Raw genomic sequence first — 19,028 nt, forward strand, 5'->3', positions numbered from 1 at the left:
CCTACCTGGCTGTTGCCAGGTAACTGTGGGGAGGAGCATACCTGGCTGTTGCCAAGTGACTGTGGAGGTGGAGTTTAGACAGATTACTAACAGTATGTACTCACTGAAAATTAGATATTAGTCCAAAAGCTTGCAATATCTAAGATACAACTCACAGACCACATGAAGCTCATGAACAGGGAAGACCTAAGTGTGGGTGCTTTGTCCCTTCCTAGAAGGGGTGACAAAATACTCACGTGAGAAAATATGGAGACAAAGCATGGGACAGAGGCTGAAGGAGGGGCCGACCAGAGACTGCTCCACCTGGGTATCCATCCCATGTGCAGTCACCAAAGGTAGATGCTGATGTGGATGCCAGGAAGTGCATGCTGACAGGAGCTTGCTATAGCTGTCTTCATAGAGGTCTGCCAGAGCCTGAAATATACAGAGGTGGATGCTCACAGCTAACTATTGAGCTGATCATGGGGTTCCCAATGGAGGAGTGAGAGAGAAGACTGAAGGAGCTGAAAGGGTTTGTGTCCTCATGGGGAGAGCAACAATACCAACCAACCAGAGCTCTCAGGGTCTAAACCACCAGCCTGGAAGTACATAGAGAGGACCCCAGGTCCCCAGCTGTATAAGTAGGGGAGGATGACATTGTCAGACATAGGTCCAGTGAAAGCTGGATGCCCCAGTGTGGGGGAAATCGTGGGTGGGGAGGTGGGAGTGGGAGTGGGGGCATTTCCTCATAGAAGCAGGAGGAGGGGGGATGGGATAGGGGATTCCTGTGTGGGGGGAAATGGGGAAAGGGGATTACATCTGAAATGTAAATAAAATATCCAATTAAAAAAAAAAAAAGACCGATAGTTTCCGGACACTCTAGCTCTTTCACTACACTGAATGCTGGTGATGACTTCTAAACAGTTCTTAAAAAGTTTTCTTGCTCATTCTGAGGGTTAAAAGCCACTGGCTTAGATGATTAACACCTGTAGCCTAACAGTGGGGGATTGAGTAATGTAGCCTGTGTTCTATCTTAGCAGGAACTCCACAGCTCTAACTTTCAGTAGGCTAGTTGCAAGAAGAAAAAGGGCCATTGAAAAGTGGAAAGATCCTAAGCTAGTCAAGGGATATTCACGCACTCCTCTCTTTGTCCTTAGCATATATACATCTTTCAGAATACATGATCACATGGGAAAAAGTTCATCACAAGTTTACACATAAAATCAAATCATAAATTGAAATAGAATTTTACAACAGAGACTGTTTACATGAATATCCATTAGGAGTAATTATCTAGCTAAACTTAATCACCTGTCGTAGCTCCACAGGTTCATCAAGAGTTAAAAACCATGACTAAGTTATTCGTGAAGTTTTGTATAGATAAACCCAGTCAATATTTTATCTTCTGTCCTAGCACTTATAATAAATCCTTCGTTCCCTTTTTATGACCATCGTTAAGGGTTTTACAACCTCTTGGAATGTGCTCTGAATAGTAGAAAGTGTGCTTTGTATCAGAAGCAATTAACTAGTGACACATGGGAGACTATCAGAGTTCCCATTGCAGTTTTGACTATCAGAAGGGATGCATTAGCAGTTCTACTATAAAAGAGTTTAATAAATACTGATAATATTAGGAATTCTTATAGGATCATCATAAAGAATTGAGAAATCATCTCTTCGTCTACATTTCATCACTATAAGATGGTACATCATTGTAGATCTGCAGAGATCTTCTCAAAAGGGTGGGCTAATACCTAGTGATTGTTATATATGTTTAATAATAACAGCAAAAGCATATTAATAGCAGGAATCTTTCCTAAAATGATTTTCTCCTGGACCTTGCCTATGGGAGAAAATCTGCTGTGGTTTATTATAATCTGTAGAAGACCATTTCAGGAAGATCACCTGCTTGTTCTATGATGGCTCCTGACAGCTTGAAAATTTTTTTTCTTGAAATTCCACAAAAGACACCCATCTGCCCCACAATATATTTGGGACATTTAATATATTTATAGTTTAGCACCACATAACAATATTTGGTATGTATAAGTGTTTGTGTCCTTTACAGATATTAACGACTACTGAGATGAAAGTAATGAGTTTCTCCCCATGGGTAGAATGATAATAGATATATATTGCATTGATGTTCAGTCAAATAATAAATAATGCACAGGAAATTGTTACTATACAAAGTTTTTTTATTCAATGTAATGATTTCTGGAAATGGGTATGTAATAAGGAATAACATATATCCATAGAGGTACTTTTACAAAGGTATTGGAGGAAGTTAGTTATTGCAAAGTCAACCTTTCATGGGGAAGTAGAATGTAAAGTTACAGGGTTCTTCAGAAAAACATCCTGTATATGAAATAACTGCTGACATGGAAAACAATCATAAAAATAGATGAACTAGAGTTTCATTTTAAATGTATGGTTTATAACTGCATTTCTCTCCTCCTTTCCCTCCTTCCAAGGATATACCCTTGCTTTCTTTAAAATTTACATCTTTTTAAGATCAATTGTTGATATATTTGTATGTGTTTTTAACCTCAGCATGATTACGTTCTCTTGAAGGATTTTTTTTCTTGAAATTCCACAAAAAGTTATCCATCTGTTTTAAACTTTGTGTTTTGAAAACAATTTTAAACTTTGTGTTTTGAAAAGCCCAACGTCTTTTGTAATACATCCCAGAAGACTTCTTTGACCTGCTGGTTTCTTAGCGTATAAATGAAGGGGTTCAGGAGAGGGGCTATTGAAGTGTACAGCAAAGCTACACCTTTAGACACAGTCACTCTCTCCCTTGCAGATGGTTTAATATACATGAAGATGCAACTTCCATATGTTATGGAGACAACAATCATGTGGGAAGTGCAGGTGGAGAAGGCTTTGGTTCTTTGCTGTGCAGAAGGGAAATTCATAATAGTTTTAATGATGAAAGAGTAAGAGAGACTCACTAGTACCAGTGTGACTACAAGAGTCACCACTGCTAAAATAAAGGACATCATTTCTAGGACATGAGTGTCTGTGCAGGAGATCTGTAAAATAGGAGACGTTTCACACATAAAATGATCAATTATCCTGGAATCACAGAAATCCAGCTTCAGACCCATGGCCAATGGGGGAAAGATGATCAAGAACCCAGTCACCCAGGAGCTGAGGACAAGTTGGTAGCACACTTTGCTGTTCATAATGATAGGATAGTGCAATGGTCTGCAGATGGCAACATATCGGTCATAGGACATGGCAGCCAGGAGATAAAATTCTGTGACTCCCAGCAAAAGTATGAAAAACAACTGAGATGCACAATTATTATAAGAAATAGTTTTGTCTCCAGTCACAATGGTTGTCAAGAATCTGGGAATGCACACTGTTGTGAACATGATTTCCAAAAAGGAGAAATTACGGAGAAAGAAATACATTGGAGTTTTGAGGCGAGGGTCCAGCAGGGTGAGGAGCACAATGATTAAGTTCCCCAGCAGGCTCATCATGTAATTGAGAAAGAGAAACAGGAAAACCACAATTTGCAATTGTGGGTCATCTGTCAATCCTAAAAGAATGAAGTCAAGGTCCATTGACTGATTTTTCATTCTTATCTGTGAGCCTTAGCAAAGAAACATAGGAAACTAAAAGCAAAATATTTTATGTGCATTAGAATTGTTTCATTTTGTTATTTACATCCCAAATGCTGCCCCCTTCTGATCCCTTGAAGTTTCGGGCTAGAAAACATTTGAAAATTGATTTTATGTTATTATTCACCCCTTTAGGGGAAATGTAAAATCAGTTTTCAAATGTTTTCTAGGTTCAAATTTTAGGTGACACATAATTATATGTAATAGGTTAATTATAAACTTGTCCTAGTCTGTTTTTCTCAACATTCTTCTCATAATATGTCCCCTTCCTGTCCCCCCAAAGCCCCCAGAATCCTATTTTTCATTAATTTGCAAATGCAAATGAACACACTTCCAAGTGGCCTCTACAATCAAACAGTCCAGAAGCTTCTGATCCCCCTTCTTGAGACTCTGAAGTATCCTGGACCACTGTGCTCCTGGTTCTTGTTTTTGTGTGGACTTGAAAATTTTTCTATTTTGGAAATTAGAGTTTAATTATAACATTTCCTCCTTCCCTTTCCTCTCTCTCAACTTTCCCATGTACCCCGTTCTCTTGCTCTCTTTCAGATTCACAGCCTTTCCCCCCTTAAATACATGTACATACATATATTCCTAAATACATAAGTACAACTTGCTTAGTCTGTGCCGTTTTACTTGTGTTTGGTTTTAGGGCTGACAGTTTGGTGTTGAATAACCAGTTGGTGCTCTGTTTCCTTTAAACAAGTTTACTAGCATGCCCTCTTTCTTATGTTTATTCCTTTTTCATTTCTTATTAATATTACTTTTCTTTTCATATGCTATTTTATAAACCAATTTTGGGGAAAAACCAATGCTGTACAAACAGAGTTTTACAAAAATCAGTATTAGTGAATAATTTTAAGATTGACTTCTTAAGATGTTCAGGCTTTAGTTACTGAGTATTTACATGGTTTCTTCAAGTGAACATATTTACCACTTTCCTGTTATCCATAATGTTCATATTTGAAAAGATCACTAGATATTAGTCATTTCTGAATAATGTAGGTTTAGCAGACTTAGAATTATGGTATCACAAAATCATAAGAACTTCTTATAGTATTTTCATACCACTTTATAAAACAGTCAAAGAGAAACAAATGTAGATGTAATAGTATAAATATAATAAAATATTAGTTAATCAGTTAAAACACAAACTCAAAATATCTACCACTTAAGACATTTTATAAAATAAAAATGCAGTTTTCCAAACACAATTCCCTTAATTGGACTTACTGTGCATTTGCCTTAGTTTCACATTATAAAATTAATGTAAAATCAGCATGGATATTTTACATTATAAAGTTAATTTAAAATCAAAATGGACTCACGTTTTTGTGTTAATTAACCATTCCGCTTTTTTAGAGATAACTTCAATTGTTTGAGTGATTTTTTTTTTTTTTACTATTTAGTAGAAATAGTCATTGCTTATGTTTTTGTAAGAAAAACACAATACATAGTATACTTTAATAATTTCCACATTCCATCAAATTCACATTTACTATGGGATCTTGAGATTATGATGATAATTTTAACATGTGCCATCGGATAGGCTGAATTTTATAAAATTAACTCATTGCTGAAATACGAACAAGTCTTAGATCAGAGAGATGCCTCATAGCCAGCTGTGCACTTATAAATATTCTAGTTCTACTGCTTCCCACTCCAGGGAGAGCCTACAGAAATTATGGTGGCAGACTCTTCTCTGGGGATCACTGCTTGTAGTAAAAGTTACCATGCTGTATATCAAAGCTTTAGAAAAAGCATCCCAGAGGAGTGTCATAAATGACTTAGAAAAGTCAGAAAAATGTTTATCAGAAGCATCAATAGTTCATTGTAGTTTCTATGTATTTTCAAAATTAGCTCCCTGTTGGGTTTTATGGTTTATAAACACATTCTATGCTTCTATAGACTATCTTTTAATTCTGTTGCTTTTTTTGTTTTTGTTTTGTTTTGTTTCACTTTTTACTTTGCTATAATCTTATTTTTGTTTTTGTTCCTGTATCATATTTTTAAATCATCATTAAGAACAATGTCTTTGGGACTAGAAAGATGGCTCTATGGTTAAGCGTACTGGCTGTTCTTCCAGAGGACCTGGATTTGAATCTTAACACCCGTATGATATCACAATAATATGTAACTCCCATCCCAAGAGGTATAATACATTCTTCTGGTGTCTACAAGTACTATACACATGTGGTCTAGAGACATATGTGTAAGGAAAATACCCATACATGGAAAATAAAAGAAAAGTTTTAAATAAAAAATACTAATGTCAAATTGACCTCCAAGTTTTTTCCAAGACTTTAAAAATATCAGGTATTATATTTATATGATTCACTTAAAGTTGATCTTTTTTGTTGTGGTATAAACCAAGTATATATTAACTTTTTTCTTTGTGTATATCAACCTTTTTTCAACACCAAGGTTAACAGAAGTAATAATCAATGTGCAAAAACATAAATAATGAGAAAGTAGTGTGATAGATGCATTACATTAATTTTAACAAACCAATAGCAGTTATTTTCCCACTGTTGCTTATGACTCCATCCACCATGAGATTTTATCTATGCCACTATTGCTATAGCGAGTATACCTTGTTTGGCACTTCTACAATATAGCATACAGGGTCAATAGCTGAGTAGAAATGTGGGTTATCATTCTTCCCAACAGCTTGCACAGTTCTTTCCGTCATTATGAAAAATGTCCAACAGGAAGGAAATATTTCTGGGCCAGTCCAGCTTGATTTCTTTACTTTCTGAAACCAAACTGTGCTTTATCTTGAGCAATAGATCTTACAATTTAGTTCTAACTTGCAACCAACAAAAATGACACTAGTCTTTATCATGTTAGGGATGCTCAAGGGACTCTTTTGCCAATGACTCGCAGGGGACAATATACTTCTAGCACTGGGATGCTCATTTAACTAGGATGTGGCTTTCTGAATTGTCTTTCTCTACTCTCTTAAAGAACACCTTTGCTCATTCCTTAAATGATGTTTTAACATTTAGAGACACTGGCTGTCATAGAATTTCCTAAAACACCCTCGTGTGCAGCATCTGTGTCTTACGCAGCTGTGCATTATCCATGCCTTAAACAACTGTCCTACTGTGTATCATCTGTGCCTTACAGAACTGTCCTAGTGTGCATCATCTGTGCCTTACAGAGCTGTAATCCATATTGCTGTAAACACCAAATGTTTGAGTCATAAAATATAAAGAAGTGAAGTTTATTCTCACCTGTAAGCTTCATACCCATTGGATAACTTTCAGTACTGTTCCATTCACACTACTGGAGGACAAATTAATTGCCAGTCCTACCTAGCCATGAATCCTGTGAGCTATAACAATTGCCGCCTTGGCAAGACATGTTTGTTTATGCTACTGTATCATAAATGTCATGGAAATAACCAAACACTTTCTGATTGGATTTAAATCCTGCTCCACAAGGTGAAAACTGTACCTGGTACCACTTTCATTGTCAAGAATCTATAATTAGGCCTCAGGGAAGAACTGACTACTATGGTACTGGTAAATGAACATAGCAGCAAATTTACTCCTAGTTAGATAATAATAAGCATAGACTAGTGACTTGATAATTCTCATAAAAGAAAGTTCATTTTGCAAGAGACAGTGATCAACACAGAGACCCACAATTGGTCACGCTGCAGATAATAGAAGACTGACAAATGCTTATTCTTTAACAGAAAATCTGTATGACGTACTATCATTCCAAGGCTCAGAGATCATTGTGAAAGACAGGGAGGAGAGGTTGTAAGAGCCAGAGGCATTGGCTGACTATAAGGAAACAATATAAAGATATGGCTCCTGGTGTATTGGTTGCCCTAGAGAGAAGGGCATACAAGTAAGCACATGTTCAGTACAAAAATAAAAAAGAGGACACAAAGATGTGGTGTGTGTGTATGTGTATGTGCATGTGTGTGTGTATGTATGTGTGTGTATGTGTGTATGTGTATGTATGTGTATATGTGTATGCGCATGTGTGTGTATGTGTGTGTATATGTATATGTGTGTGTGCATGTATGTGTATGTGTGCATGTGTGTGCACGAGTGTGTGTGTGTGTAAGAGGGAACGAATCTGGGAGGAGTCAGGAAAGGGGTGAATATAATCAAAGCACATTGCGTGTAATCCTCGAAGAACTAATAAGAATGAAAAAAATGCAACTAAAAACACATTAAATTACTTTTTTGCTGTTGGGTGTTTCCATAACACCCACAATTGTTTAATGACATGGTACTTGCTTATTTGAAACATAGTGGTTGAGAAGTATAGAATAAGAGAAAGGGTGAAAATATAAACTTGATTTGTGGGTACTGTTTCTGGGGAACACCCCATGTTGTTTTCCAAACAGTGAATCACTCACACTAAAAGCTGCATGGAACTGGGACATCAGTGGCTGAATATTGCAGGAAGCTTGAATGTGCTCTTCTCAGTCTTAGGTTCCTCTGCCTGCAGCTATGTTTAATACTTCTATCTAGCTTTTCTTCTTTTTTCTTCCTTTACCTGATGCAAGAATTTCTTTGGTCTGATGCTAGAAAGATATGACTATATATTCTTTATATATATTATAGATCAATTTCAAATCAGGATGGTGATAACGGATAAAATCTAAAATCCCTCTAAAATCTCTATTACAAAAAGGAGTTGTAAAATTGATTTCCCTAAGACAGTTTAAAAGCTCAAAATGATGTAAACATAGTACTTGTATATGAAATAATAAATAATTTAAAATTTTCTTCTATTGAAAATAGATTTTTTCATTAACATACTTTTATTGTGGCTTTCCCTCCTGCAATTCCTCTTAGATCCTCCGCACCTCGATTTCCATCTAAATCCACTGCTAATACCAAGTGGTCAACCCTGAAACCATACATACAAATAATATCATATTTCCTTAAAGGCATTGAAAATAATCCTATTAAAGCAATTTTTTTTAGAGGTTTATCTGGGACTGACCAATCTGCTGTCTCACTCTTCATAGTGGCCAACTAGTGGTCATCTCAGGCTCACTCCTCACCTGGTCTGCCCAAGTGACCCCATGTGAGGGTCCTCTGTCTCGGGATCACTCCCGTCTGTAGCTCTCAGTCTCAGGTGGGATTCTCCTAGTCTACAGATTGCTCCTGGTCCTGGGAGCTGTCAGGGTCTGCCTGGCAGTCATCTCAGGCTAGCCCTCTATCAGAACCCCCTAGTGCTAGACTGGTAGTTGTCTCAGCCTCCCTTATTTTAGGGAATGTTAGGCTATTAATCATTTAGATGTTCATAGACCAGAACACTGAGTGTAGAAATAGCCTCTCTCCTCTCTGCCACCTACTGATGCACATGTGACACAGTGGTCATACCTACAACACTTATAGGGGCAGGCAGAAAATATAAAAAATTTAAAACATATAATATGCTAAGTTCTTACTGTGTGAGGAACACACATACATGTATTTTATATGTACATATATATGTAAAATAAAATTTGTTATATATGTATACATATCTATACATCTATCTATACATCTATTATCTATCAATCTATCTATCCATCTAGCTATCATCAATCTGTCTATCTCTCTATATATTAGTAAAAATACAGACAAAGTGTCACATAGGCCATATTATAGAGCATCAAAATGCTAATTTAAAATGTAAAGAGAATAGGAATCAAATGGAAACTATAATGACCATTCTCTGTGTCCCTTTATACTACTGTATATTATTGCATCTATACTTATATCTCATAAATATGTTAGCTTGAATTTTAATTTTTTAACTAACATTCTATTTGATGTTCATTTTAAAAATTAGAACACCAGTAATTGATTTCATTGTGGTATTTTCATACATAATTTGCATTTTTATCTTTCTCCCTACTTCCCTCCCAACCAACCCTAACCTCTAACCTTCCTTCCCTACTAGGTCTCTTTTGCTTTTATGTCATGTATATTCTTTGAACTTCTGTGTCTTTAAAACATCTTTTCTCACCTCTTATGGTATCTTTCTAATTATATGGTATAGATGCACATTCATAGTTACATATGAATATACACATGCATATATATGTACCCTAGACATCTGCACATATAAAAATTAAAATATGATATGCCCAAGAGCATTCTATTTTTGCTTTTATTCTGAGCCTGAGTTACTTTATTTAACATAATACTTCCCAGATCAAGTTACTTTCCTACAAATTCTACTATTTAATTTTTTATTTGTGGTTAAATAAAATTCCATTTTGTGAGTGTACCATACATTTATCTCTTGTTGAACAACTAAGCTGGTTCCGTTTTCTTGGTATTGTGAATTGAGCAAAAATAACATGAATGCTCAAGTACCTCTATAGTAGTATTTAGAGTTCTTTGGGTATGTACCCAGGAATTGTATGGTTAAGTCATGTGCTAGTTTTACTTTTAGTTTTTTGAGAAACCTCCATACTGATTTCCATATGGATGCAACAACATGTTATACTCTTACCAAATGCAAATAAAGTGTGCTGATATGTAGGAATATTAACATATTTTCATTTAATTGTTCATCTTCTCTGTGCCCTTGAGATGAACAGATGAATAAAATATAAGATACTACTCTCAACAAAGCATACTTTGCAGAATAGTTCACTCAGATTTAATCAATCCCAAGGTGAGAATAAATTATGTTCTAAGTGTAGAGTCCATGTGTTTATTAGTAAATTAAGTTTGGATGAAAGGAAAGTGTGTTTATTGCATCAGCTCATTGGCTTACAATGTTTATATCTTCCCATATTGCTGTGATTTCCAAACAGGTATATCATGACTGCATCTCATCTCCTGAATTAACCTCTGCTTGCTTCCTTCCTTTCTTCAAGCTATTCTCTCAGGGATTTCACAGAAGGTAAAGTTGTCTTATATTTATGTTACATTCATTCTTTACCTTTTGCAGAGAACTTTAAAATGTTTCACTGCACACATTTCCCTGGAAATTAAATTGTGATTCAAGTCAGAAGGGTTTTTTAAATTATCTTTATTTTTTTTATAGTCCAGTTTTTATCCCCCTCCTGGTAGCCCTCTGACCGTTCCTCATCCCATTCCTCCTCCCCTGTCTCCAAGAGGATGTTTCCCTCACCACCTCCGTACTTCACCAGGTCTTCCCACTCCCTGGGGTCTCAAGTCTCTTGAGGGTTAGGTGTATCTTCTCTTGCTGAGGACAGACCAGGTAGTCTTCTACTATATAGTTGTCAGGGGCCTTGTAACAGCTAGTGTATGCTGTCTGGTTGATGGTTCAGTAAGATAGAAGGTTTTTTTTAAAATAATTTTGATTTGATATTTTATTTATTTAAAATACAGATGTCATCCCCTTTCCCCATTTCCCTTCCCTAGAACCCCCTATCCTATACCCCCTCTTCCTTTATGCTTTTATACCATTTTGATTACATGCAAGTATTAAGGTCAGTTCTAGGTTGAGGCTCTAGCAATACAATAGATGCAAATAGTCAAGGAACAAGCAATACAATAAGCACAAATAGTCAAAGAAAAAGCAAGGCATTAAACCCAATTATGTGAACACTCCTGTGATCACTGTTTCTAAAGGCTTATCAGGATGACCAAAGTATCTGAGCCAACTTCCCTGTCCTAGCCCAAGGTCATTTTCATGTCTGAAGCCTACCTACTTCCTTGTTCTAGCCTAAAATTTAGATTCCTGTCTGAGATTACTTTTTTGTTCTAGCCTAATATTTAGATTCCTGCCTGAGATTACTTCTTTGTTGTAGCCTAAGATTTAGATTCCTACCTGAAATTACTTCTTTGTCCTAGTCTAATGTCAGATTCCTGCTTGAAGCCTACTTCCTTGTTCTTGGCCAATGTTATATTACTGCCAAGCAGCCCATCTCCTTGTCCTTGGCTCATGTCAGCTTCTTGCCAAGCAGCCCCAAAGGCTATCCACCTTTCCCCCTATTTTATTTCATTAACAAGACTGAGCCTGTCTTAGGTCATTCTGACAAGAATGCCTTCCTTACCCGTCATGGTATATGCATTATCAAAAGCAGAAGACAGAAGGTTTTATCGTGCAGATCATAGCCATAGTTTTGTTCATATGGAAAGATTAAGAATATTATATAGAGAGGCAGACATATCTCCATGAGTTCAAGGCCAGTCTGGGCTACATAGTGAGTTCCAGCCAGCAAGAGGTGTATAGTAAGACCCTGCCAATATACATATATACATATATACATATTTACATATATACATATATACACATATACACATATACACATATACATATACACACATACATACATACATCATATATACATATACACATATACACATACACATATACATATATACATATACACATATACATATATACATATATTCATATATAAAAAGCAATTTATTTTGCTTCTATGTGACACTACTAGAGATCTTTCAGTTAAGCATGTGCTTAATTTATTTGAGGGAATTTTATGTAGGATACAGATACAAGGTAAAATTGAATGCCAAAAATAGTCTGAAGAATGTCATAAAACATATTTCATATTTTGGAACAATTTAAAATTACATTTCTAATGGTTACTATACATTTTTAATGTATAGTTATACATTATAAGAAAGAATATTTTGTGTTTGAAATAAACTCATGTGTGTTATTTAAAACTTTATTAATACAAAAGAATTGGAGAATTCCTTCAATTATTATTTTAACATTAATTCTTAGTAATTACACATTTAATATATTTCAACAATTTCTCATATAATAATAACAAGTTGGCTTTTGACTTGCATGTTTGATTATAAATTAATGACAAATATGTATAGTGTAAAGAAATACAGTACTGATTATCAAAAACATGTGGAAGAGGGGAAATGTCCATTATTATTTTTAATAGTTACCTCTTGCCAAGACATCCAGTTTCTGTTATAGACAGACAGCAATATCACATAATGATGGAGAACTTATGCCATAGACATTATATTGTTTACTGGGTATTAGTATTAAACAGGATAGATGTAGCTTACCCCTTATAACTTTAATAAAGAAAACATAACTTTTTAAAAAAAATCTGAGTAGTTAGTCTGCCAGGAGGAAAGCAATGTTATTTTTGCAAAAAGAAAAAAAAATACTTCTTATGAGTTCCCTTTAATTCTCAAAAATATAAGGATAAAAACACAAAGCAAATATCATAAGGTTCATTTTTAATTAAACTATTGTCTTAGTCAAGGTTTCTATTCCTGCACAAACATGACCAAGAAGCAAGTTGGTGAGGAAAGAATTTATTCAGCCTACACTTCACATTGCTGTTCATCACCAAAGGAAGTCAGGACTGGAACTGAAGCATGTCAGGAAGTAGGAGCTGATGCAGAAGCCATGGAGGGATGTTATTTACTGGCTTGCTTTCCCTGGCTTGTTCAGCTTGCTTTCTTATAGAACCCAAGACTACCAGCACAGGGATGGCACCACCAACAATGGGCCCTCCCATCCCTCCCACTCTTCTTGATCACTAATTGAGAAAAATGCCTTACAGCTGGACCTCATGGAGGCATTTCCTTAAGAGAGGCTCCTTTCTCTATGATAACTCTAGCTTGTGTCAAGTTGACACACAAAACCAGTCAGTACAATTGACCTCTTGTCAACTTGATACACAATTACATCACTATTAAGCCTTAACCCTTATTTTCATATTCATCTCCAAGATCTAGACAACTTTAAAAGCCCCACAGTACTTACATATTAAAACTTCAATCCCTTTAAAATATCCAATATCTTTTACAATTCAGTCTTTTTACAATTCAAAGTCTTTTAATTGTGGGCTCCACTATAATACTTTCTTCTTTCAAGAGAGAAAAATATCAGGGTGCAGTCATAATCAAAAGCAAAATCAAATGCGAACTGTCCAATGTCTGGAATCCACTCACGATCTTTTGGGCTCCTCCAAGGGCTTGGGTCACTTCTCCAGCTCTACCCTTTGTAGCATACAGCTCGTCTTCTAGGCTCCAGCTGCCTGTACTCCACTGATGCTGCTGTTCTTGGTGGTCATCTCATGGTACTGGAATCTCCAAAACACTGCTGTCTTCTGCTGCAACTAGGCTTCACCAATAGCCTCTCATATGCTCTCTTCATGGTGCCAGGCTTCAAAATTCTTTGCATGACCCCTTCAGTCCTGGGCCATCAACTGCAACTGAGGTTGCACCTTCATCCATGGCCTTCTATGGCCTCTTACAGTGCCAAGCCTCAGCTGGTCTTCATGACTCCTTCATGCCTTCAAAACCAGTAACACCTGGGTGACTCTTACACATTACTAAGTCCAGCTGTAGCACGAGGTATAACCTTGGCTATCCAGAAAACACTTCACAATGATGATGGTATCTTCTTAATCACCACTAATTTCTTATCTCTAGCTAACCAGCATCAGTAGTACCAGTAATGCAAAGGTTTCACTTCAGTAGCTCTGGTATCTTGTTACTCACAGCTGATTCTTCAGCCCCAGGTAACCAAAACCACAGAATCTTCACAATCAAAACAGCAACAATAAGAGTCTTTAGTCTTTCCTCTGAAATTTCATAAGCCAGAGCTCCACCATTTGTACTGTTCTCAACATTAACTTCCAAGATCCTACAGAACATCTCACAGTATAACTATTGTATATGATAATCTTATAAATGCATCATTTATTATAGCATTATGTTTCTGTCATCTAGCTCTCTGATTAATATTACTCTTCTTATAATCAACACGATAGTTTAACATCTCTATAGTTGCAAGCACACAGGTACTTGTAGTTATACATAAAAAGGTTTTTGTAAGAATGAAAATTTTTTACAGTACAATGTATTATGAATTTGTTCATTGAATTCTATCCATAAATCCTGTACATTTCAAATGGCATTAGAATTTTCTTTAAATACTAGATATTTCAATTCTAAAAGCAGACAGTCTCAGAAATTGGAAAGTAATATATTGCTTTCCAGGCAGCTATTTCATGACAGCATTCAAATTACAAGTAAAGTTAATAATTTCCATTGAGCAATCTGTCCTTCAACATTGTATTACACATATGAAGTTTCATATAAAAACATTAATAAGGGAAATCTAAAGGAAGATTCTTTTCAATGCATACATTGTCTCTATTATAATAGTAATGAACAATTATTGGCTTTGACCTGCATGCCTTGATGATTAATTAATGACATCTATATGTATTTTTAAAGGAAAACAATACTGTTTTTCAAAATGTTAGATGAAGGACAGCAAATGCACACGTAGCAATTTTTACAGGGAAAGGATGTTATCCATTTTGTTGGAGATAGTAATGTCAATATATAAAATTCCAATTCTACCCAACTAAATAAACTCTTGGTCTCTTTCTCATCAATATATTTTATTAAAAGAGAAAATAAGTATGGAAAGCTACACTATAATTACAGAATTTATGCTCTTGAAAGAAAGACAGCTTGGGGTTGGGTAGGTGAGACTGTGGGGAGGATCTAAGAAGAATTGGGAAAACGGAAACCATGACTATATTATATAAAATTATTTTGAATTTAAAACATAAAAATAAAAAACAAGCAAAAAGTGTGTGAGAAATAGTTTTCCCCAGGGAAGAGCATGCCAATTGTTTATCTAGTACGAAATGATCATCTCTGAAGACATACACACTAGTAGCATTATGTAGACTGAACAGGTTGCATTTATGTATTTAGGAATATATTCATATATATTCTTATACATATATAACAACAACTAAAGAAAAATGAAACCATAAATTTGAAAGAGAGCAAGCAGGGGTATATGGTTGGTTTTAGAGGGAGGAAAGCAAAGGGGGCAAATCATATAATTATATGATGATCTCAAAAACTAAAAGAAGTAATGTGAAAATCAAATAAAAAGCAACCAAAAAACTCCCAATCAAAAATCCTTTATTCATGTTCTGCTTTAATATTTTGGAAAGCATTTGCCAAAGTCTTGAACAATATTGTTGGACCTTAAGAACAATCCAACTTTGGAATTAACAGTATAATTGTAGTCTTCCCAAGGAAGAAGGTCCTAATATATTTGGCACATAAATTATAATATTAGTTCATTGTAATTGAGCAATTGAGTGAACAGAGAAAGGGAGCATAAAGTATATGGTGTTTTAATGTAGTCAAAAACTTAAAGGTAGGGAGATTTTTAAAACTGCATGAAAAATCAGCATGATTTTCTTTCTTTTCTGAGTAATCTTTCTCTGCTTCACTAGACAATGTCCCCAAGCTTCTTTCTCTTGTTTTGATACTAATGCTATTATGGTTGATATTCCCTTGTGTTTCATGTACATTCCCTTGCTGGCAATTTTGATTCAGTGAATTGGTCCCTTGAGCCAATTGCAGAGAGAATGGATAAAACTTTAAGTACTCCTTGCATCATAGAATATATGAACAAACTATGATTATTTTAAAACATCTCCTGAAATGGTTTCTTACCTCTCAGCAATCAAAGGAATAAACTCACTTTGGATAAAATGAGAGAACATAGATGAAAACATTTGCAATGAATCCTTAACTTGTCGCCTGGCAGAGGGAGTTTTTAAAGACATAGCAATGGACTATGTATCCATTCTTCTAGCAGTTCTGAGAAGCTGTATGCAATTTCAGGTAAGTTGACCATGAAGAGGGAAGCGCAAGTCTCTTAAAGTTAATCATCAATTCAGAGCTCAACTTTGTCCAAACTCAAGATTTGCTGTGTTTGTATTTTGAAATGTGGCATGACTGCTTATGCTAATTTACATATTTTCTGTTGGTTAAAAGCAAAGATTCATTATCTCCACAATTATTATTTGGTATTTGATGGGCTTTTAGTGCAGTTTTAAAGAAATATTCTTTAATTGTAGGTAATCTGTTGACATCTTGCATTTGACATCTATATAAATTAATGAAAATTTCCAAAATCAGAGCCTGAGTGCTTCAATTGAGAATAAGAATAAAAGTTTTACAAATGTTTTATAATGATTAAATGAAATAAAGTATACAAGCCTTTGATGATGGAAATGAACAAGGCTCTTAATAAATTATTACTACTACAACTATGCTGTTAAAATGAGAATTCATTCATTTTAAATGAAGTATACATAAGGGAACCTACAGTTTTTTGATATATAACTTAAATAAACTGTCATGAAGTATTAATATTACTTTTCTAACATTTCTGTAGAAGTTATCCTTATAATTCAATTCTTTTTTCTCTACTAGTATTATTTTCAAAAGCAGTTATAGATATTAAATAGTCAGTTTTTCAGTTCCATAACAACTCCAATAGGCCCAAGGATGGTACAATGCCAAATTAAGGAATTATTTTATTTTGAAAATATTCTAATCGCAAAGATCCTTATTGGACTTTATTTACTCTATTACAATTGAAAAGGCTGTGTACAGCTCTTGACTGTGTATGCCCTTAAAGAAGCATGTTGCCTTTACATAGACAAGACAGGGATGGTTAAAGAGAGCATGAAAAGGTCAGAGAAGGCCCTGAGAAAAGTCAGAGAGAGAAAGAGAAAGATGAGTGTTGGTACAAGAACTGGTTGCAGCCCCTCCATGGTTATCAACCCTACTTCCTCCCATCTTGAGACCATTAATTGGGTTATTTTTGCTTATTTCTTCTGGTCCCTGGGCCTCAAATAGGCTGACTAACTTTGTGAAACAACAGATAAATAATTTGGTAGCAAAACGTATTCAGATACATTATCATAAGTTAGCTATGGAGGACCATGAGACTCAAGATGAGTTTGTTACTCTATCCAGGGTGTTCCCAAAACCCATCTCCACCAAACCTAAAAGAGGGGACTTCTGCCCCTAGACCAAGCAGAGAGGGGCCACCCAGAAACCCCTCTGACTGGTGATCTGAATTCTTGCTTAGGCTGCGAGGCTAAGCACTGCAAGGGAATATAAATAAAAGTTAAAAATATCTCTCTGGGTTCCCTGAGGGACAAGCCTGACTGCATAGGGGTTGATGTCAAAAGTATCCCCTTTCTAAGAAAAAGACATCGGGATGGGTATGGCCCTCATGCCTCACTGGACAAGGACAGTGGGACCCAAGCCATTACAAGGTCCCCTTCAAATATTGGAGGTCAGGCTTCTATCCCTGCCTTCACAAGATTAGAATTGCCACAGCCCTTCTATACTTAGAGAAGGGAGAAGATGTCAGGGGCAGCCCTGCTTACACCCTGTAGACCTAAAATCAGCCATAGGCCTAAAATCAGCAATAGGCCTGTCATACATGTATACTAACACCAAGTCTTGGGTCTCTGTGGAAAAACACTGAAACAGATGGCTATCAGCTATTGTAAACAGGCAGTTTTTGTGGAAATTTACCAGCCTGAGTAGTCATAGACCTTGTAAATAGGTAGCCTTGGCAGATAATACCAACTTAGATAAGGAAAAGTGAATCATAGGCAGAGACACAGCCACCTGTCCCCTCAACCTTCACCCAGCTGATACCCTGTTCTGAAATATATCTGTATTCCCCCTGAACACCCATGCTCCAGTGTCATCCCCTTCCCCACGTCCTGACTTTTTGTTTTTATAACCCTTGTGTGAATGAGTTAAAATTACGATTTAAAAAAATAAATAAATTAAAAAAAAAGAAAATATTCTATGCCATGGGGAAACATTGGACTTGCATGAGGTATGCTATGTATATGAAGCCATTTGTGATTATCTTAACCTTAGTGTCTATTTAAAATATGAGTCCTAATATCAATATTTTACTGCAAGAATGTCACCTAGAGATTACAATCAATTCTTATCTATCTGATGATAAGGTATTTTTTTAGCTAAAGATTTAAAAATTAACACATAATTTGATCAAATACAAACTGAGGCTTGCTAAGCATAATACTACTAAAAAACAGTAAAGTAAGTCAAACAATCTTTCACAGTTTATTTAAAATTATATATATGTATGTACTTATGTATGTATAAGTGTATATTATAGATTCCCTTATATACATTTCACTTGAAAAAAATTCAAAATAGAGATTTTTGGAACAAGTGCTTATGGAGGTTGAATAAAGTAAATAATTGAGGAATCTCACATTATTATGAAAAGAGAAAATCCTAGATAATGCACATGCACAGTATAGCATAAAAGTAGAGAATGATGACAACAAGTGATTAAATAAAAGCCAATATTAACTGGGCAAATTGTCCTTTCAGCCAACATTACACTAAGCACAAAATATATTAAAATAACGCTGATAATGAAATCTTCTCCTTCTGTGAATACACCAAGTCATGTAGGAGTTGTGGGAATTGACAGCACAGTCTAAGTGAACTATATTGACATGCATGAATACAAGGTTTTATGTATGTGAACAGCAGGTGTTACTGTTAATGTCATGGAAATAAAGAAGTAAGAAAAGGTGATTTGGTTTTCATTACACTGAGCTACATGCACTCACAATCATATATA

The 19,028-nt window shown here is 35.5% G+C and overlaps 1 protein-coding gene and 1 non-coding gene across 2 annotated transcripts; both read right to left on the reverse strand.

The window, feature by feature from the left end:
• Window positions 1-2,621: 2,621 nt before the first annotated feature.
• On the reverse strand, window positions 2,622-3,566 carry LOC114638242 (olfactory receptor 6C6). The gene has a single exon (XM_028786647.1). The coding sequence runs from the start codon at window positions 3,564-3,566 to the stop codon at window positions 2,622-2,624; it is 945 nt and encodes a 314-aa protein (XP_028642480.1).
• A 5,286-nt stretch (window positions 3,567-8,852) lies between these two features.
• On the reverse strand, window positions 8,853-8,984 carry LOC114638304. Its single transcript, XR_003713862.1, has one exon. It is a non-coding gene; the product is annotated as a small nucleolar RNA SNORA17 (small nucleolar RNA).
• Between the last annotated feature and the right edge of the window lie 10,044 nt (window positions 8,985-19,028).

This window comes from Grammomys surdaster, unplaced genomic scaffold (assembly GCF_004785775.1).
Source record: "Grammomys surdaster isolate TR1022 unplaced genomic scaffold, NIH_TR_1.0 125562, whole genome shotgun sequence".
Lineage (NCBI taxonomy): Eukaryota > Metazoa > Chordata > Mammalia > Rodentia > Muridae > Grammomys > Grammomys surdaster.